The 23,234-nt window shown below is 36.0% G+C and overlaps 2 protein-coding genes across 3 annotated transcripts; both read right to left on the reverse strand.

The window, feature by feature from the left end:
* Window positions 1–565: 565 nt before the first annotated feature.
* Window positions 566–1,923, reverse strand: LOC121731967 (phosphatidylinositol N-acetylglucosaminyltransferase subunit P). 2 transcript variants are annotated; one of them, XM_042121678.1, is made up of 4 exons: window positions 1,836–1,923; window positions 1,559–1,609; window positions 1,278–1,409; window positions 566–1,184 (listed from the first exon to the last, which is right to left on the reverse strand). In XM_042121678.1, exon 4 carries the CDS (start codon window positions 1,066–1,068, stop codon window positions 586–588), a length of 483 nt encoding a protein of 160 aa, XP_041977612.1. In that variant the 5' UTR covers window positions 1,069–1,184; window positions 1,278–1,409; window positions 1,559–1,609; window positions 1,836–1,923; the 3' UTR covers window positions 566–585. The 2 variants fall into 2 exon arrangements, with proteins under 2 accessions (XP_041977612.1, XP_041977611.1); XM_042121677.1 differs by having other exon boundaries at window positions 1,695–1,923.
* A 1,670-nt stretch (window positions 1,924–3,593) lies between these two features.
* On the reverse strand, window positions 3,594–21,697 carry LOC121731516 (vigilin). Its single transcript, XM_042120963.1, has 17 exons — window positions 21,647–21,697; window positions 21,507–21,573; window positions 19,899–20,163; window positions 19,119–19,334; window positions 18,702–18,908; window positions 18,127–18,342; window positions 17,393–17,576; window positions 17,138–17,268; window positions 9,919–10,102; window positions 8,723–9,679; window positions 8,300–8,586; window positions 7,730–7,975; window positions 6,888–7,025; window positions 6,636–6,730; window positions 5,452–5,665; window positions 4,348–4,560; window positions 3,594–4,213 (listed from the first exon to the last, which is right to left on the reverse strand). The coding sequence occupies exons 3-17, from the start codon at window positions 20,115–20,117 to the stop codon at window positions 3,950–3,952; spliced, it is 3,771 nt and encodes a 1,256-aa protein (XP_041976897.1). The 5' UTR covers window positions 20,118–20,163; window positions 21,507–21,573; window positions 21,647–21,697; the 3' UTR covers window positions 3,594–3,949.
* Between the last annotated feature and the right edge of the window lie 1,537 nt (window positions 21,698–23,234).

Raw genomic sequence — 23,234 nt, forward strand, 5'->3', positions numbered from 1 at the left:
AGATTATCTTATCAATCAGGTGATTAGCCTGCGTTGTCCAACCAAACTTAAAAAACAACACATCTTTTGTTGTTGAAACACGAGATTTGAACCCACGACGTCCTTGAATCAACAGCTAAGCTCTTATCGACTGGGCCATGGGGCTACACATTGACGTTTCACGTTACCTAATGGCGCATCCACACATGCCGCCGGCTTATACCGCCGGGTTTGCCGCCAGCTTTCAGATTACCTACCTTGCCACCGAAGCCGGCGGCATGTATGCTTGGCCGGCGGCCGGGCCGCCGACCGTGCCGCCGGTATATGCCGACGGCATGTGTGGATACAGCACAAGTTACACCCATACAGTAGGTAGGTATAGATAAAGGTGACATATTTTTATCTAAGTTGTTTCTTAAAACTGTAAATACAGTACTCAGAGTTGTATCTACAAAATGTAAGTATGGCCAGAGACCAGGGCACAATAAAAATGGTAAATTTTATTAAAGAAAAGAATCCTTTTTATAATATTTTTATTACTAAAGAAATTTAACACAAAATGTATAAAAAATTGAATACACAAGCACAATATTTACCTGTACTTACTTACTTTAATTTCCTATTTAAATATAATTTTCTTGATACCATCCGTATATCTAAATCTAAGAGTGGTGGTACAGTGTTTTCTTTTAGTTCTTTACATGAGGCTACATATTTATTCTTAAAACATATTTTATCATCCAAGCACACACATTCATTATAACTTGAATTAATAGGTTTATTATTCACATTACTTGTTTGAGAGTAATTATCACTAATAGAATGAATGCTGTCTATTCCACAGGTTAGCATCAAATTTGAACTAGGATATACAAAGAAAGCAAACATGGTCAGAGCCACCAAACACTGTATAGGTATTGCTGTGGCCCAATATTTCTGTGGATAGTAGTAGATATTTAAATAATGGAGATGGTAACTGGGAGTAAATGCCCATATACAGTAAGTTGCTAGCATTGTTTTACTAAACAAATACATAAAAAATCCATATAATGATCTTGCAGGTGTCGGGGCCGGGGTATGTTCGGGCATAGTTCCTACTCTATATTCACCTAAAGCATTCAAAAGTCTTCACTATCAATGTAATATTTTTTAAAAAGGCATTTACGGATGTTCTTAATTTCTTCAAATCTGCTCCTGTGAACTCACTGTAACATAAATCCATTTATATACATTATACAAAATTGTTTGAATGTTTATTATTAATAAGTAATAATTAAGTATAGGGATTGTATACTTACACAGCTAAATTGAGATCATCAATAATATGAATAATCCTTTTTATTCCACTTTTCTTTAGCTCTTCATCTACACCCAACACATCATAGGCTATCTTAGCATGTTCTTTCTTAGAAAAGGGTATATTTAAGTGGCTGAAAATTTAATGTGTAAGTACTTAATTGTTCTAACAATACTTAGCTATTTCATATTATATTTTTTAGAATGTTAAGTTGATACCATGGTTCACTTCAGTTGTAGTTAAAGAGTTAAATAAGAATATTAACATAAGATAGAGACTTACATAGACTTCTCTTGGCTATCGCCCATAATCATTATTTGGGTAGGTAATATTCTACAAAAATATTTATAGTGAAAGCAAGGGCTTAAAATTCGTGTATAATAATATCATAAGTAGGTACTAGAGATTAGACAATAACCATCAGGCATGTGAATTGTGACATGTCCAAAGTAGAGATAAAATATCTTAAATGTGACCACCTCAGGCACCAGTGACCACCACTATACATCTGCACAGACTACTAAGGGATACTTGTACATTTACAGTATTATTTATGTACCTAAATAGATTCATGGGGAATTATTGGGGCCAAATTTTTCAAATTTTTGGTCATTTGCAGACACTGAATAGAGGTCAGTGTTTGCAGATGAATGATGATCACAGAATACTTTTAACTGATGATGATTGATGATTTGACATTTGACAATTGACATGATTCATGTTTATTTTTTAATTCGTCCCGGCGCGGTCGTGACAGGCAAAGGGAGCGTTGCCCATACAGCCAATGATTCATGAATCACATACTACCACAGATTACTTATAGTCTTATACTACTAACTACTTAGGGAAGTTAGGGATACTACACTCTACAGTCTGTCAAGAAAGTGAAGAAATTAAAAAGTGGCAACATCTTAGTGTCATCCCTTTTTTCTTAGATAGGTAATTTGAAAGGGATGGCACGACGATGTTGCCACTTTTTAATTTATTCACTTTCTTGACCTTAGATAAATTATTATAGTATCTCAATGTTCCTGACAGACTATACATATATTCAGGAAAAAAATCATAACTCTACCGGCATCGGCATCCAGGGAGGAAATAGGGGACAACGTTTTGTATGGAAAAACGGCGGTGTGGACTCCTCTTAACGCACATATTACAATTCTGAGAATTTAAAAAGGTGCGCGCGTCCGCGTGTTCTTTTGTGAATTCGCTTGACCACCGCTTTTTGGTGCGCGCGTATTATCGAGCATCCAAGCGAATCTACGCGTCATCAATAAGTACTCTGTGGCGTCATCAGTCATCACTGTAGGCACTCTGGCTAATTCACGCGCATTTTTCGACTTGATGCGAATTTGACGCTTCCACTCTGCGCTATTATAAATTGACCCTAAGTTGAGCTAACCTTGCTGAGGGACAATGGCACAAAGAGCTGAGGAAAGGAATCTGGTAGGGTAGGGAATGACTTTAAAAGACTAATTAATTCTTGTAAAAGATTTTATTAATAGTTCAAACACAATTAACTATGTACAAATTATTTTTGTAAAAATATTCATTCTTGTCTTAATATAACGCTTAAAACATTACATGTAAAAAACAATAGTATTATTATTACGCATCCATTGTTATGTTATTCAATAAGTACAAGGTCATAAATTTAACACATTTGAAGAGCTCTGAAAAAAAAAATAGATATTCAGATTAGACGGTTCTAGTTACAGTCAATTAAGTATAGTTAGTGAAATATGAACACTTCAATTTATGAATATTATGCAAACTGGGATTATGGTGTTTCCATGTCTGAGGCCCAATATTAAATTTATTAAACTTGGTAACCTCTTAACCCATCGATGGTGGAATAACGAGATACAATAGCTTATCTATTGTTACGGCCGCTTAGGGCTTCATGAATTAATATTATTATTTATTATTAACTTGTATACATTTGTTTTATGAGAACTTTCAGCAATGTTCTAATAAAGTAAAAGCAAAACATTCACATAATATTAAAATGTTTTGAACAACATACCGATAAGCATCAAAAAAACTATTCTAACATAATAAAAAATATTTAGATATGTACTATAATACCCTAATAAAAACAAAATAAAGATAATTAATAATAGGTGTACACATGCATATTTTGTAGAATACATAATTTTAAATCATTGCAATGAAAATACATTATAAAAGTAATAATATTTTAGGCCAATTCAAAACAAAACAATTAATATCATAAATCATGATTGCAAAAAAAAAAAAAACTAAAATCATCATAACGCTAATATATATAATTAACCTAGATTATGAATATAATGTTTGTCTAGATATGCCTATTATTTTGTATAAATTGATGGATATAACCTATTTAAAAATATATCAATAATTACTAATAGTAAAGAAAAATAGAAATCAATTGGTTCATTTACTTTGTAAAATATGAAACAAAATAGGACTCTATTAATAACCAGTTAAATATCGTAAAGAAGAAAATCGAATGAAATATGGAATACATAGAAACATTCTGGTCTACATAATATTGTATTATCGTTAGGGAGCCTACACTTGATATATCGGCTATGTAAATTCATAAACTGGCAAATATGTGATGTTGATATTTTGACAAAAATAAGCTTTTTATTCAATGAGATTAGTAGTGTTTCGAATAGTCCACTAGCGGCGGGGGCCCCAGGCAGCGGGCGCGGAGGGCGCGGCGGGGGCGGGCGCGGGAGCGGCGCGGGGACCCGAGGGCATGCTGGGGAAGTCGTGAGTGGACGCCGTGTCCGGGGCCCGCTGCTCCCAGGGGCCTCCCTTAACTACGAAACCAGCGGAGTTTTGTGTCCCAACGCCGCTGCTGGCACTTTCGCCACTGAGCACTTCACCGAAGTCGAGGGACGGTGCAGCGGGCCTCTGATATCTATCGACGACGTCTTGCAACTGAGAATAAGAGAAAATAAACTCGTTAAGATTTGGTTTAGCAGCATCGTAAGTAGCAGATCGTTTGATATAAAATGAGTAAAAACTAAAAAGATTCACTTTAACATAGCATTGTTAATTGCTATGTCACTTACATATTCTTCAGCCAAATTCAAAAGATGGTCCTTCGCATCGAGAACGTTGTCCTCGTCGCCGGTAATCACGACGATGCTGTCATCGCCTTGTTTGGGGAAGCGAATGTCGACCTTGTACTCGTCCATGATACGCCTGATATTTTTGCCACGGAGCCCTATGAGCCGCCTGTGGACGCGAGGATCGATATCAACCTCATCCCTGAATTGGTTATCCTGGAAAAGAAAGAAAACATTTATAATAATAATATAACCTTGTCACAAATTTTTTGCAAGGTCTAAATAATATAAAAACTAACAACTAAAAGCTTATAGCAATGTTACGAAAAACTGGGAGTTAAATGTGTGTCATAACATAATTACTCATAGTCATAGCTGGGCACCGTTAACCAAGTAGTTAACTTCGCTAATCCGCTACAAAAAAAGTTAGCTTCGTTAAACGTTAAAGCGTTACATCTCGAAAGAATTAACGCAAGTTAACGTTAATCCGTTAATTTATGTAAAATTGCATTTTTATATTGTTGCGTTAGTGAACTTATTCAAAAACCTGTTGGTTTAGGTTCTGGAAGTTAACAGGTTAGAAACAAAAAAAATATTCATATAATTCTAATGTATTATTTAATATTCGGGCATAAGGTGCATATTCCCCTTTATGAAGTTGAAGTTCTCGTCTTTAAAGCGAGGCTCGTTTTGGTGTTAAAATGTCTTTACCCGTGGAAAAAAAGATAATATGCATTATTAAATTGAGATAAAATGTGCAAGGTATATTAGTGTACTTATAAGCGTTCTCTGTGGAAAAACAAAGAGGAAAAAACAACTTTTGAGCGTGATTACGTTTAGAAAATTTTGTACTGCGTCTACTCTTTCTTGAGAGACAGACTTGAAACTGTTTTTCGCGCCACGCCGCGGTGCTGTGCGGTAAATAGTAGGAATTGGATTAACGATTAACGGACTTCTACAAATTAACGGAAGTTAACGTGTCCGTTAACATTTTCTAAATTTAACTTAAAAGTTAATGCATTAATCAAAATGTTAACTTCGTTAATTAACGATTAACGGATTAACGAGTTAATGCCCAGCTATGCTCATAGTGTAATTTTTACTTACAAGTTGATGGACGATGGCCATTATAGCATCTTTTGCCTGATGCGCCTTCTCCTCGTACCCCTGAATAGTGATGATGTCATCATCAGGCTCTCCGCGTTTGGGCAGGTTTATTTGTACACCATAGTCGGCCCTTATTTTTGTTATCACGGAACCACCTTTGCCGATCACGAGAGGATGGTATTCAGGATCCACTTTAAATTTTAATTCATATGATCTAAAAATTAAATTTTCGTTCAATATAGGTACACACTATTATTTCACTTAGAATTTCTAAATAAATTACTTAGACCCAGTTTCATCAAGCAATGTTAAATAAATAATGGCTTGTTAAATCAGTTAATGGCCTGTTAGAGCTATCGAGCGTTCCAGCATGCCCTAATGTCATGTTAAATAACCTAACCTAACACGGTGTTAAATTTAATTCCTGCTGTGGAGGTCCGTTAAATATTTAACAGGCTATTATATGAGTCAAAATAACAACTTTCAAAGACAATAATATGCAATATCAATAAAAGAATCTGTTTTGACTTTTGAGTCTTTCCGCCATGTTTCCGCTACGTCCTTATTATTAATTATTTTCATAGTTATGAATAATTATTTATTTTCACTTTGTCAAAAATTCAGTCCTCGGATTTTCGTTGACATTGCAAATATACTAACTCGTATCAAAATTACCAAACCAAAATATGTAAATAAAAGTTTTGTATTATGATTCATGTTTTCAGCTTTGACAAATAATAATTATTAACCTGGTAAATTAAGAAGAACTATTATAGCGTAACAAATGTATGCGATCAGTGATATTTTAATTTGGTCGCATTATCTACTATTATACTAATAAGGAAGAAAGTGACACATTGCAGCAAACATGTCGTATTAATCTTGTACATTGCAATTTCGTCGCCTTATAACAAGAATGAACGAATTGATAGTTGTTCACTCGTTGTTCACTTAACATTGCATTTACTAATCCGCTGTTAAATTTTTACTGTGGGACATAATTATTTTAACAGTCTGTTTAATTTTCCAAGGTACGTGAAGTAATGCCTTGTTTTGGCCTTGTTAGGATTTAACAAACAGAGGTTGGTGAAATTGGGTCTTAACCTATTGAAGTAAAAAGATACGTCTGAAACCTTAATTTAATTTTTACGCTTAATTAAAAAAAAAATTGCTCAAAATCTTACCTTAGCAGTCTGTCCTCTTTCTCCTTTTCCATATCTACAATTTTATCAGCAAGTGCTGCCTTAGCTTTTTCAACATTAGTTGGTGTTCCTGTTACCTGTAATATTTAATTAGCATCTCAGTTATGATTTAAATTCTAATTGGCTTGCTTGATTTCAATATTATGCAAGTTATTTGCTAGAAATCTAGGCTTAGATATTTAAAAACACTTATTTGCGTTTATAATAGTTTTATAATAATTTTTACGATTTTACCTTGACAATGTCGCTGTTATCATCGTTCGGCGGCATTAAGATGTGAACATCATAGGTTTGCATCAGTTCTCTTCTCTTCTGACCAGCAAGAAGACGATGCAATTCATTTGGAACCTCCACGTCAATCGTTATTGGCACCTAAAACACGTTTTTATGTTAAGAGCCTGCTGCCAAAAATATCAAAGCACGCTAGCCTCGCCTTCACACCCCACTATCATCCAATCGTGATATAATGATTCCATGAATCGTACCCAGGAGGATTGTACTTTGCGCCGCAGCTAATAATGAACAATATCGCGTACCAACGGTTCCCGCATTATAGTACGAAAGTAAAAGTCCTAAGTCCTAAAACTTTTTGATGATTTAACTTAAAAATTAATGACAATACTAATATTTCCTTTAGCCATTATTTTATAAAGTATGTGATTGTACTAGTGCTTGTTATTTAATGATAGTAACTCAATAAGTGTAACAGATATTTGTTGAAAAGCCCAGAAAGATTCATAATTTCGAAAAATATAACTATTGAGTCAAAATAAGTGAATCGTGTTTTCCGTTAGGCAAATATCAGATAAATATACAGTGATTAAATAAATCTCAATTTAATTTAAGTCAATCGTCTTCCGGGATACAATTATTGATACGACAGTAGTTTAAATTGGTATACTGAATTGTTTCCACACATATAATTGATGAAAATCCTTAAATTTTATAAGATGCGTTTTGGTGTGCTATTAATCATCGTCGTATTTTTGACGACTATACGATAAATATGCTATGTAACAGAGACAATATCTAACAAGTAACATATTATATAATAGTATGTGTTCAAAGGAGCTTACTTGATCGAGCAAAGCTTTCTTTGCCGCTTCACAATTCTCAGGGCGTCCTGAGATTCTAATGATATCGTTGGATGTCGGTTCCGATGACTCCTCATTCCTCACAGGGATATCGGCACCTTCAGTCATGTCCCGTTCGGGGAACTTGATTTGTACGTCGAACTCGGATGTGATGTCCTTGACTTTGGCTCCACGCGCACCCATTACTGTCCTATGGTGTCTTTGTGGAATAATACATTCAATTGTAACCTGCAAAATTAATGACTAATAAGCTATCACATAAATATTTTGGACACATGCAATGTTATTAATACAGTAAAAATCGGCAAAGTACGAGTTGGACTCGCGCACGAAGGGTTTCGTACCACAATTGAGTAAAAAAAAATAGGCTGAAAATTGTGTTTTTTGTATGGGAGCCAGGCGCGGTATTTATCTCTCACACAAAACTGCGATTTCGCATCGCATCGTAATGTCATTTTTTCGCAGATATGTGTGTGGGAGCCCTTAAGAAATAAGAGACGATTTATAACATATTTATTTCTGTGTTCTACGATAAAAATCAATAAATAATACCTTAGCTTCTAGATCTTCGATAATTTCGTTGATACGTGTTTTGGCCGCTTCGATGCAGTCCTTTGGTCCCTTAAGCACGACGCGGTCGCTGTTGACGCCTTGACGCGGGAAGGAGATTTGTACACCGCCGCAGTCGTCGGCGATACGGCGCAGCACCTCGCCGCGACGCGCGACAAAGTGGCGATGGTGGCGGGGATCCACGGACATCTCTCCCTCCGATACGTTGCTGATTTCTGCCACAGCCACCTCCAACTGCTTACGAGCCGCTTCAACTTGCTCCTCGCGTCCTAGTAAAAAAAAAAACATCGGTAAACACAATCAGTTACTCAATGTAAAATTTTGCTTATTCAAATATTTACTTAATCAAATATGCTTAATCAAATATTTACTGTAATAATTTTATTAAATGATAAAGCCACTAACCGATAATGAAAATGGCCTCCTTATCTTCATCCTTTTCCGTGGGGAAAATAATACGAGCGCCGGTTTGCTCGCGAATCTTCTTGATATTGGCGCCGCTCTTGCCGATCAAGAACTTGTGGTGTTCGGGCTTGGCGCGTACTGTCGCCGTGTGCGACGTCAGCTCGCGCTCCGAGGCGTGGGCGAGCAGCTGCTGCTTGGCTTTCTCCACGTCCTCCACCGGGCCCCGGATGACGACCTTGTCGCTGTCGCTATCGGTCGGCGGGAACTTAATGAGCACCCCCCCGCACTCCTCCATGATCGAGTGAATGAGTTTCCCGCCGGCCCCGATCAAGGAGTTGTAATATTTGGGCGCGATCGTCACCTCCTCCGTGACGATATTGGCCTTCTCGTTGTGAATCTGCTGTATCCTCTTGACGGCCTCCTCGACGTTTTCGCGTTTACCTCTTACCGTTATCACGTCGCTGTCGTCGCCTTCGGCCGGGAGATCGATATTCGTCTGCGTCTCGTCGCGTATCTTTCGAAGGTTAGCACCACCTTTACCGATAATGAATTTGTGGAATTGTTTGAATATAGGAACTTCTTGGACGTACGACGATTCCGCAATTTCTTTCATGAGTTTGTGGAGGTACTTTTCGCATTTTTCGATGTCCTCCTGGGGGCCCCTCAGCTTGATGGGGCTTCGTTTTTGACCCTGATCGGGCAAGCTGATAAGGACGCGATCGAATTTCTCGCGTATTTCCTTAATCTTATCGCCTCTTACACCAATCAACGACTTAATGTATCTATGATCAACAAAAACTTCTTTAGTTCTTTCGTTCTCTAGTTTATTTACCATTTCCCTCAACTCTTTTTCAGCTTCCGCCACACCCTCCTTCCTCCCTTCTATTCTTATTATATTGTTTCCTTCATTTTCAATTATATTAATAACTACGTTGGTCTCAACTTTCAGTCTGTTGACTGGAAAAAAAACAAAAATGGTAAGTTTGTAAGTTTCAGAATTAAATGCTAATTACTATTTACTATGAATGACTTTGCAATGATGTCACACTGCATCATTTTATCTATGTGGGGTACAATATTATTACAAATTGATAAGAGTTGCTACCTGCTAGTGTTATTGTTTTAAAAAGTGCTCTGTACTGAATATATTTGGATTATAACCCAACTAACTCATACGAAATAAAATTGTGACTTACTATTTGTTCCGCTTTTGCCAATAATATGTTTGAAGAATTTTGGATCAACGGAAAGTTCAACATATGTGAGTGTTGCGAGCAAGTTCTTGACAAAGTTGTCCAGTTCCACTTGCGCCCGCTCAACTTCCTCTGGAGGTCCATCAATCTTAACCTTGTCTTCAGAGTGAGTTATGTCGACATGTACCTATTAAATTAAGAGAACAAATATAATACCACCAAAAAATGCACTGATACCCTAAACTTGTTTACCAAAAAAAGACAATTAACACCAAAAAATTAAAGTCGAAAATTGCAATACTACCAGCTATTTTAGTCATGACAACACTTCAAATTGTAATCGAACACCAAATATAGTAAACTAGCTGTTGCCCGCGACTTCGTCCGCGTGGACTTCAGTTTATAGCGCGCGATGTCAACAAAATTGGTGACAAATGCTTTTATAAAAAAACCCCGGTACCCCTTAAATCAATACAGCTGTCCAGTGTGCACACAATAAGTATTTAATTTTTTTATATTAAACTTTACATTTTATGCCAAATTTTAAAGCTTATTTAGCCCCCCAATTACACAACTTTACCCATAAACTATTTATCATTGATAGGTTTAAGGTTACGTCACTGCACAGATAAAGTACTGAGTTATTTGATACCTACCGTAGAATAGATCAACAATCGAAAAAAATCATGGAAGATGATACCACCTCTTATAGAAAGACTTTTGAGCAAGCGTCAGTGCGATGTAGAAGACGCACGGCGCCATCTATTATGAATTTTTGGAACTAACTTAATTTGAACAAATTTACGCATTTTCACCCCCTTACAAGCCTTTCTTCAGTAAAAAAGTAGCCTATGTCCTTTCTCAGGCTATAGACTATCTGTATACAAAATTTCATTACAATCGGTTCGGTAGTTTTGGCGTTTGGCGTGAAAGCGAGACTGACAGACAGACAGAGATACTTTCGCATTTATAATATTAGTATAGATTATGTGCACACTGCACAGCTGTTTTTGGGTATTTTGATTAATTAAGGGCCGCGCTACACCGGAATGGCAGCGGCGAGGCGAGCACTTTCAGCGCTGCCATTCCGGTGTAGCGCGGCCCTAAGAGGGGTACCAGTTACCAGGGTTTTAAAAAGTTTTTAAATTTGACACAAATTTTGTTGACACCGCGCGCTATAAACTAAATTCCACGCGGACGAAGTCGCGGGCAACTTCTAGTTATGAATAAAAACAATATATAATAAAGTAGGTATGATTAGTTCTGTTACAATAATGAAGTAAAAAATAAAACGCCATCTGTTTTCATATATTAGAATTAAAATGTTGATTGCATTGATATATTTTCTGGATGGAATACAGGCCAACACGGTACAACACTCGAACTCCTTTATTTTAGACCGCCATCTGTTGTCAACTCTTCATTTTATATGTTCTTTATTTTATGTGTGTGTTTGTAACTGTGATGTGCGCAATAAAGTATATTCATTCATTCATAATGCATGCATTTCTAATATATTATATTAGAAATGCAGTAGGAGTTCTATAAGATAAGATAGATTGATTATTATTATACCAAGTAATAATATTATTAAACATATTATTCTTACGTATTAAAAACTATAAACAAAAACATAATAACTAATTATTATAAGTATGATTAGTTCTATGTTACAATGAAGTAAAAAATAAAACGCCATCTGTTGAATCGTATTAGAACTAAAATGTTCATTGCATCAATATATTTCTGGATTTTTTAATAATATTATACATAAAATATATTTAAGATTTTTGAAATATTATTTTAATACATATCCAAGACCCAGGAACATTGAAAACTTTTTGTTCCGCCTGCGGGACTCGAACCCAGGACCCCCGGGATGAGCGCTGGCCACGCGCAATGCGAATTAATTTTCATCGATATTTTCATGGAAATAAGATATTTTCCCACATCAAAATGTAGCCTATGTCCTTTCTCAGACTCTAGAATAACTGTGTACAAAATTTCATTGCAATCGGTTCAGTAGTTTTGGCGTGAAAGCGAGACAGACAGACAGACAGAGATACTTTCACATTTATAATATTAGTATGGATGATCACCAAATAAATGATCACCAAATATAGTAAATGATCATCAAATATAGTAAATGATCACCAAATATTGTAAATGATCACCGAATATAGTAAATGATCACTAAATACAGTAAATGATCACCAAATATAGTAAATGATCACCAAATATAGTAAATGATCATCAAATCCTTGTGAGCAAATCAATGCGATATTTCTGTCCAAATAAATCATTACGATTGACAAAACATGTAAGCATATTATTAACAAAATAGTCAGCCAAGTGTGAGTCGGACATGGAGGGTTCTGTACCGTTATAGAACAAAATTAGACCTAAAATTGTGTTTTTGTATGGGAGCCCCTTTTAAATATATTTTTTTTTATTATTATTATTACCTAATAATTGAAGTTAACATAATATAATCAAGGACTTTGCGAAAATATCAACGTGCCTACCGGTTGCCATTATTGATATCGAGCAAAAAAGGCCAAAAATAATGTTTGTTGTATGGGAGCCCCTCTCAAATAATTATTTTATTTTGTTTTAGTACTGGTTGATAACAACCAGTTATATTATTTGTTTCCGTTATAGCGGAGCGGAAACAAATAATATACACAATCTGTGAAATTTTTAGAAGTCTAGCCAGAGTGGTTCTTGAGATACAGCCTAGGCCCTAGACACAGTATAGCTGTGTCTAGGGCCTATAGATTATGCCAGCAGACATAGACACATATAAAAACATAAGAGCAGCATTTATTGCTAAAGATGTAAGCCACTATACTTACAGATTAAAGAGTGAGAGAGCCTACCGAGTAGTTTTACGTGGTCTCCATGCATCAGAAGATACAGATGTAATTAAACAAGAACTGTTAGAGCTTGGACATGAAGTTAGGAATATAACAAACATAAGGCACAAAACCACAAAACAACCACTATCTCTATTCTACATAGACTTAGAACCAAAACATAATAACAAAGAAATATTTAAAATTAATAAACTAAATTATACAAAAGTCTCATTTGAAGCACCATACAAAAAGTTCGAGGTCCTTCAGTGCAAGAGATGTCAAAGATTCGGTCATGCGAAAAACCAATGCAACAGACCCTTCAGATGTGTGAAATGTGGCGAAGAACACCCTACTGCTAGTTGCCTGAAAAGACCAGATACGGATGCGACATGTGCAAATTGTGAAGAAAAACATCCCGCAAGCTATAAAGGATGCACGAAATACAAACAATACAAGGAACTTCTGCTTAATAAAAACAAGATGAACAAGACAAGCCAATTGAAAATTAAGAATGATCAAAATATAGATAATGACACTAAAGATAAAATTAATAATAACAAATCAGTAATAAGACACAATATGTACAATAAACAAAACTATTACTCCAAACACGATTCGAAAGATACTTATGCAAATATCACCAAAAATAGACATCAAAATATACATAACACTAATATGGAAATCAGGGACCCAAACAACATTACGGAACTCTTAAATGTGATGTTTGAGAAATTCCAAAACATAATGAGCATTATGTTAGACAACATGATGGATCGTATGATTCACTTAGTCACAAGCCTTGTGAAAAATCCATAAACCTGAGGATTATTACCTGGAACGCCAACGGGTTAAACGAACGACGCCAAGAACTGGACCATTTTCTCAAAACAGAAAAAGTTGATGTCGCCCTTATTTCCGAAACACGATTTACGCACAAAACACACTTTAGTATTAAAAACTACGAAGTGTACACAACAGATCACCCATCTGGCAATTCACACGGTGGAACTGCAATAATCATAAAAAACAACATAAAACACTATCCACTTGAGCAATACAAAACAGAAATGATACAAGCCACATCTGTTTGCATCCAAGGCAAAAACTTTGATATTACAGTGTCTGCAATATATTGCCCACCTAGGCATACTATATGCAGTGACGACTTTAAAACATACTTTAAAACATTAGGAACCAGATACATATGTGGAGGAGACTGGAATGCTAAACATGTGTTCTGGGGATCCAGGTTAACTTTGCCACGAGGTCGCCAACTGTTTTCTGCTGTAAACGATTTAAATCTTCGTTGTGCCTCACATGGCATCCCAACATATTGGCCCACAGATACACAAAAGGTCCCAGACTTATTGGACTTTTTTATAATGAAGAATATCCAACAGAGTCAAATAAAACTAGAGGAATGTACAGACTTATCCTCTGACCACACACCGGTTATACTTAACCTTTATCACAAGCCTTTATTAAAAGAAACTCCAAATAGACTGTATAATCCTAAAACCGACTGGGTTAAGTATAAAGAAAAAATCACAGAAGGCATAAACTTGAAAACGCCGCTTAACAGTGTAGATCTTGTTGAAGAAGCTATTGAAGACTTTGTAAAATTAATTCATGAAGCAGCTAATGAGTCGACGCCCATAATAAAGCCAAAGCTAAACTTTTCCAAAGATATCCGGTTTTCTAAAGCTATCAAACAAAAAGTAAGTGAAAGAAGGCATCTTCGTAAAGTATGGCATCGCACAAAGTATCCCTGTGATAAAAAAGCTTTTAACAAAGCCTCTGAGGAATTGAAACGTCTGCTCTCAGACGCGGAAGATGAACAATTGCAAAACCAACTAGCTAACCTAACACCTTACAAGGACACAAACCACTCACTTTGGAAGATCACTAAAATACTGAAAAGGCCTACAGCTCACATTCCACCTATTAAAGACTCATCTGGTAACTGGGCAAGGACTAACTCTGCCAAGGCTCAAGTCTACATGGAACATCTTGCATCAGTGTTCAAGCCATTACCAAGTAGAAACCCAGCTCATGACCAAATAATCCAAGAATATCTTGATGCGCCACTCCAAATGTGCCCACCAATTAAAAGTGCTAGCCCGAAAGAAATTTGGAAAGAAATCTTAAGGTTAAAAATCGGTAAAGCACCAGGGTTTGACCAGATTGATGCAAAATTGCTGAAACAACTGCCTAAAAAAGGTGTAATTTTTATTACTGCTATAATTAACGCCTGTTTACGACTCGAGTTCTTTCCTGCTCAATGGAAAATTGCCCAGATCATTATGGTCCCAAAACCTGGCAAACCATTAAATGAAGTCAAGTCCTATAGACCGATAAGTCTGCTATCTTTACTAGGCAAACTAATGGAAAAAATCCTGCTAAACCGGATGCTTCAACATTTACCACACGTTATCCCCCACCACCAGTTCGGATTTAGGCAACAACATGGAACGATAGAACAAATCCACCGACTCACAGACGCCATAAGCCGATCGCTAGAAAGCAAAAAATATTGCTCTGCTGTCTTTCTTGACATCAGTCAGGCATTCGATAAAGTATGGCACGAGGGGCTACTCTTCAAACTAAAAAAGTTATTACCGCACTGCTTCTTCCTAATACTCAAGTCATACCTAAGTGGCAGATGTTTCGAGGTAAAAATCGGTGATGAGACTTCGGCACTATGCGAAATATTGTCAGGAGTCCCGCAAGGAAGCATACTCGGTCCAGTGCTTTATCTCATCTTCACTGCAGACCTGCCAACTAGAGACGATACAACAACGGCTACATATGCCGACGACACAGCCTTCCTCTCTGTGCATGAAAACCCCACCACAGCATCAGCCAAACTACAAGAACACGTCAGTCAAGTAGAAACCTGGCTCGATGACTGGCGTATCCAGGCAAACCAGGACAAGTCGGTCCACGTAACCTTTACTCTAAGAAAGCAAACATGTCCTCCAATTAAATTACACAATAGGTATATTGTTCAGGCCGAAGATGCAAAATACCTGGGCATGCATTTAGACCGCAGGCTTACATGGAGAAAACATATCTGGACAAAAAGGAAACAACTTGACACAAAACTCAGATCTATGTACTGGCTCATAGGTCCAAAAGCTAGACTTTCAACAGAATGCAAAATATCAGTTTACAAAGCCATCCTTAAACCTATCTGGGCATATGGCATTCAGTTATGGGGTACTGCCAGCATCAGCAACATAGAGATTCTGGAACGTTTCCAGAGTAAAGCGCTAAGAACAATGCTGAGAATACCATACTATCTTTCTAATAAGTACATTTACAAAGACCTTGAAATGAGCACGGTTAAGGAAGAGATCTCAAAATACAGCAAGGTCTATCAAGAAAGAATAGCAAAACACACTAACATACTGGCATCAAGACTTGCTGGCACAGGCAGTGTCACTCACTCCAGACTGAGCAGACATAGTGTACCGACACTAAACCTTAGATTTGGCCAATAACAACTAAATTGACCCATCATAGGAGTAAAAGCTTATAACCAAGCTTTCTCTGCTGTCAAAAGCCAAATAATTCAAACCCCCTTCATAAAAATGGCTTATTGTGTAACACAGATCGCCAAGTAACAGTGTTCAAAAGAGAAAAAAAAAAAAAAAAAAAAAAAAAAAAAAGTATAGCAATATTAGTCCTAGAGAAAGACAGACGGACGGACAGATGGACAAACATCAAAGTCTCAGTAATAGAGTCCCGTTTTTAGGGTTCCGTACCCAAAGGGTACAAACGGGACTCTTTTACTAAGACTTCGATGAACTATGTCTGTCCGTCTATCTGTCTTCTTCTCTTTAATAGGATATCTGCTAAATAAAAATATATTTGGTTAAAATTTTACATTAAAATGCTAACGTATAATGTTGGTGATCGTTTACTACTTTTGGTTTAAGTAACAATGATTTATTTGGAGTCATTTTGCATAAATAGGATAGCGAGATAATAAATCTTTGGTGATCATATTACATTAAAATACTAGTATAATGTTGATGATCATTTACTAATTTTGGTGATCATTTTACTTTAAAATGCTAGTATAATGCTGGTGATCATTTACTAATTTTGGTGATCATTTACTTATTTTGGTGATCATTTACTTCTTTTGGGTTTAAGATGTTAAATCTTTGGTTATCATTGTACATTAAAATGGTGGTCTGTATTTTGGTGTTCGTTTACTATTTTTGTCTGTGAAATGTTACTATTTCTGGTGATCAGTTAATTATAAGCCTTAAATTAAACACATTTATACAGTAGTGTTGTATGTAAGTACTTATAACAAAACAAACCCATTGTTTTATTTCAAAATTATTTCTTACCTTGGAGAAATCTTGAGTTATTTTCTTGATGTTGGAGCCATTCTTTCCAATAATGTATTTATGAATCCATGTAGGAGCATCGACAGTTGCAGTCTTAACAGAGTTCGCTTTTTCGCACACCTTCGATAGAGCTACAAAAACATATCAGTCAGTTATTAAATGATATTATTGTATTAGTTACAGATTTCATTTTCATATTATATCATCAAAATAGGTATAGCAAATCCAAAATGATTTCCACGAAACCCAACTTACCCATTCCAATTTTATTATGAGGGCCATGGAGGGTGATTGTTCCAGTGGGAGAATCCGGTGGCGGCATCTCCACCGACACACCCGTCTCCTTTAATATTTCCTGAATAGTTGTACCGCGGGCGCCAATAACGTACTTGTGCTGGGACTTGGGAACCTCCACACGCACAGTTGAACACTTCTTGGCCTATAAATCATAATCATATGAGTGAAAGAGCATTAAAATATATGATTCTAAAGGCCGTCACTAGCTGCGGAAGGCAGCGGCATAAAAATGTATGTAATGTTTTTTATTTTATTATGAAATAAGGGGGCAAACGAGCAAACGGGTCACCTGATGGAAAGCAACTTCCGTCGCCCATGGACACTCGCAGCATCAGAAGAGCTGCAGGTGCGTTGCCGGCCTTTTAAGAGGAAATAGGGTAATAGGGGAGCGTAGGGATGGGAAGGGAAGGGAATAGGGAAGGTAGGGAAGGAAATAGGGTAGGGGATTGAGCCTCCGGTAAACTCACTCACTCGGCGAAACACAGCGCAAGCACTGTTTCACGCCGGTTTTCTGTGAGAACGTGGTATTTCTCCGGTTGAGCCGGCCCATTCGTGCCAAAGCATGGCTCTCCCACGTATGTCCGCGGCAAGCGACCGCCTCAGAGATGTTCATACATTAATAGTATGTCTCAGCGCTGTTCAAACATTTGTCGGCCTCAGCTAGCAGAGGCCAAGTTTATTTTATAACTCACCATTTCCTCGTGAATTTGCACAATCTGAGCTTTAGCAGCTAAAACGCCATTTTTCTCCCCAGCAATCACAATTTCGTCGCTCTGAGTGGAAGCTGGCGGTATATGGATGCGGGCGCCAGTTTCGGCGCTAAGAGCCGCCACGCGCTCCCCAAACGGTCCTTGTATAAATGGATGGTAAATCTTCGGGACCGTAACACGTTCCAATGCCTTACGCGACTGTATTTGAAAAAAAAAAAGGAAAATTTTGCTTTAAAAATAAATTAATTATAATGGTCTGGAATCCTCTGCATACAACACAGTCATCATCTACATAACAAAATATTATGGTATTTAGAATCAATGTTATGGGCTTGATATTAATATAATATATTCCAGATCTTACCTAAGAACCAACTCTTACATATTACAAAAATAATTTAATAATTTGTGCTACTAATTGTATTAAAACTTAAAATGCTGTTATAGACAAGACATTATGTAAATAAATTATGATGAGCGCAAGTAATACATATACAAATAACAACAATATGTAAATATATCATGATGAGTGCAAGTAAAAAATACTATATTTTTACCTGTTCCTCAGAACAAACACGAATCTCATGTTCTGCTTTTTCGATTCCCTCCTTGGTACCAGTAATCGTAATTACTTCACTACTGTCAGCTATGCTTGGAACACTGATCTTAGTAGCAGTCAGTTTTTCCAAGTCCTTCAATTTTTGACCTTGTTTTCCCAAAATCCAACGGAAATGTTCCTTAGGGATGTTTATTTGTTTACTCGCCTAAAACCATTTAAAAATAAGATATTATTTACAAGATTATGAGGCTGTTTTATTACTTCCCGATAAGTGCCGGATAAGCTATCCACAACTTATCTGACAGATAATCCATACTCTATCTGTCAGATCAGATAAGTTGTGAATAGTCTATCCAGCACTTATCAGGAAGTGGTATAAGTCAAAGTTAATATTTTAGGAAAAAAAAATACACACCTGTTGTTGGAAATAAGAAAGTATAAGGCGCCTAGCGTCAAGCACAGCACTATTCTTGCCAGTAATCAAAAACGTTAAGCTTCCATCTTTGCCGGTCGAGATCTCAATGTGGGCTCCGGTTTCCTTGGTAATAGACTGACAAGTCCTCAGTGACTCTCCCTCACCAAAGGTGTTAGCATTGTCTAGTTTTCTTTCTTCATATGGCACATGGAAAACCTAAAACAAGCACATGTTCAAACAGTGTGTTTATTCACAAAAATTTTAAATCATCACAAAATACATACTTAATTTAAAAAAAATGGGTTGAACAGAAAAGCTACTTTATAAATACATAGTTTGCTATAGAATTAGTATAAATCCTAATGATAGCTCTGAATAACTAAGTGCCTGTGATGAGGCGTTTTTACGCGCGTTTTAATTTCTGCATCCAGATACCGCATTTTACGCGCATTTTTACGCTACAAAAGCGAATAGTTAATTACGCGATAATTGCTCCAAAATCGCAATTTCGTATCACGTATCAGCCAAAACAATACGATTGCAATATATCACTATACATGACACCCAGCAATCGCTTGCGCGATTATTGCTTTTACGTGATAAGGTAGCCGCTCATTGCAAGCGTTTTACGCGCGAGTAAGAAAAAGCGCGTAGGCATCTGGACGCGATATATTATATGTAGCTAGCTCTAGTATCTCGTGTACGCGCGTAAAACACAAAACTCGAGTCGCTCACTCGCGCGTAAAACGCCTCATCTGGACAGGCTCTAAGTGAGCTTACCTGCGTATGCAAGGATGATCCAACACGCATTTTATTAGTAACTTGTTGGATGTTACGTTGCACAGGTGGCTGAGAGTGAGGAAGCGCTGGAAACAGGTCATCATAGGCAAACGAGTTGCTATTGTCGTAAGCCACATTGTTAATCTCTTCAGTATGCACGGGTATTTCAGAGTGTACGGGGATCATATCGCCAACCATCATGGATTGCTGATGCATCATTTTCGTCTCCTATTGCAGTCCTTGTCCGCGCCAAGTCGTTACAGTACTAAAAGACGTAAAGATTACATGTAGACATCATTAATTTATACAAACTAACACTTGTTTAAACATAGTATTTATGATTTTCACTTATTATTTGCATTTAACACTTATGAGTAATATCATGCTTATTCAAGGTAAATTTTTTCTAAAGAAAATTAAAATAACACCTATAAATGATGCAGAGTATCAGAAGTGATAAAATTTACATAGGTCAAGTTTAAAGGTCAAAATAAAATGTAGTAAGTATTCAATGTTTTAAACTCTATTATCTATGTTTTAAATTGATAAAATAGTTGTTTTGATAAGGGAGAAATTATATATATTTCATTTTATAGGCATGTGTGAGCATGGATATTGGACGTAATATGAAATATTGTTGTATCTAGCTGGTACTTCAGTCCCTGGTTGTAAGTGTGAATCTGTTTATAATCATAAAAATTATGGACAGGAAAACATCATGTTCATAATCATAAAAAGATATAGTTGATGCATTGCATAAAGAAAACAATTGTTTGCAGGCAATAGGTTTTTTTTTCAATTAATACATAAGATTCATTACTGGTCCTATTCAGACTTTCAACAGATTACATACTTATTAAAAATTATCAATCGTTATCAAAAAATTACAATTCTTCATATCAATTTGATAGCAGTATCATTAATTTATTGTTAATGTTACATAAAATACAAATTATTAAAAGATAAGATTTTCTTTATCCCTTATTTCTTCAGCCTATTTTTCCTACTTCGTATTCTATCCTTTTATTGCTTAACTATTAATAATAGTGTTGTTGGTAACAAAAGTAAAGCATAAGTGAGGTTTATTATAGAGACAATTTATTACAAAAGTACACAGGCTTATGAAAATATTTACTGAATATAGGGGTTTCGGTTTTTGGGCCTTTGCTATCAACAATCAAAGTGAAATTAGGTTAGTGAAGATATCATGATAAGTTATAGTTATAGTTGAAAAAGGATAGTACTTTTATTTCTATTTTATGTAATTTTTTGGTTGCACCATAAAGTTAATAAGTATAACTATTAACTTTATGGTGCAACTAACTTTATGGGTTGCACTAAAAAGAAGGAGCAAGCTAATCATAGCCTAATCACTAATGTATGAAAACATTTAAATGATCTAACAAGAGAGTTACATCTTTGAAACTTCTGTTTTAGCAATAATCTGATGATAATATTTATTATTAAGATATCATACTGTTCAAAATTTTAACCGCGATATTAAGTTTATTTTACGCCGAGTGGCATCTAGGATTGTGATAGTACGTGTCACCTTTTTCCAACACATTTGACGTGGAACATGTCGAGTATAATTTTTTCTTTTCTTACCTTATGTACTGTAGCAAATCAACCTGGATATCTATCTTTAAGACGCCACGGTCGATTTTTCTATCTCCTATAGAAAAAAATACAGTTAAAACTACATAAATTTACACAAAAAACAAAATAAATTTCATGAGCACACGTACCCAGTGCTGCCGTGAGCGACGAGGATGTGACAGATGACAGATGCAGATGATATGACATTTATGTAAAACGTCAAACTACGTTTCACTTTCACAGAGTATACATTTTGTACAGATAACAAATATTTATAAAATATATTTAAATAGAGTCTGGCTAGCGAAAGATGATACTGGAAAAAGGCGGCAAATTCAAAAAATCAACGTATAACAACCCTGTCTATAGCCGGAATTATAGTTTTGATCTACGAACTACGAATAATAAGGTTTCTTAGTTATTATTTTTCGTAGTTCGTAGAACAAAACTATAATGCCGCCTATAGACAGGGTTGTTATACGTCGATTTTTTGAATTTGCCGCCTTTTTCCAGTCTCATCTTTCGCGAGCCAGACTCTATTAAATACAATGTGTCCATTGAGGTACTAATTACTATAGACTGGAGAGTGAAGAGAGTCTTATATCGGTGTATAAGCGTCAAAAGCGTGTAATGTTATGTCCTACTTACTAAAACATAACAAAGGAGTCGGTCTGCATATTTCATGTAATAAAAGTGTTAAATAAAGGTTTGTAGTGAACATTTAATGCTAGATATTGTTGAGTTTTGTGGTTCCGCTAAATAATAAACCATAAGAATAGTCAAAGAATGCCTCAAACACGTGGATTTAACATTAAATATGTAAGTTTTGAACAACGTTTTTTGGGCTTTTCAATTGGTATTTTTGTAAGCTAAAAAGATAATTTATAAGTTTTTAATCCCTTATTCATGCTTTATAAGGCATTAGTGTTAAAAATATCACATCAATTAATAATTTAGCTATAAAAATTGCATAGCTTTTTACGCATTTTTACGGATTCTCATCACATAAACTATAGTTAATCGATATCATAAACTAATTGACTTTCTTTCCTGTATCATAATGTTCTTCGAAATAATCGACAAATAGAAATATTCAAGAAAATAAACGCACACGACTTGTATGAAAATAAGCACAAAATGGCCACGCAATGACGGGCTAAGACTTCATCTATACAATAATACTTTATCTATGGTCCTGACACCACGCCTGGTGGTCCGAACTCCGATCCTTTAACGTTATTATCTATGGCATATTTTATCGACAAATTGAAATTGGCTTAAATTTTTAAATGAACGTAGGCGGTAGGTGGCACAGATTACTAGTATATATTGTAGAAGTAGGTGGTCGGCGCGGCGGGAGCGCCGTGCCCGCCACCACCTATTATATACCTATATAGGTACTTGCATTTTTGTATGATGACATTAGCATTTGGCAGCGTTAGTTCCACAGAGGTTTCAAGAGTAGGCTAGTAAATAGCCGTGTTCGTTTCATTTTTTCGCAGTTTGGCAGCTGACTGTCAACTTCATAATGGAGTGTCATGTTCTAACAATTTCTGTCAGATTTTAGAACATGACACTCACACTGACACTAATTTTTAACTTTGCGCATGCGCAATGTACATTGAAAAACGAAACGAACACGACCAAAGTTCCACAGATTTTAGCACAGATTAATATATTATGTAGCAAGCTAGATTTTAGTTAGTTCCTTTTTCCATTCCTTTTTTCACCACGTTC

This window comes from Aricia agestis, chromosome 11 (assembly GCF_905147365.1).
Source record: "Aricia agestis chromosome 11, ilAriAges1.1, whole genome shotgun sequence".
Lineage (NCBI taxonomy): Eukaryota > Metazoa > Arthropoda > Insecta > Lepidoptera > Lycaenidae > Aricia > Aricia agestis.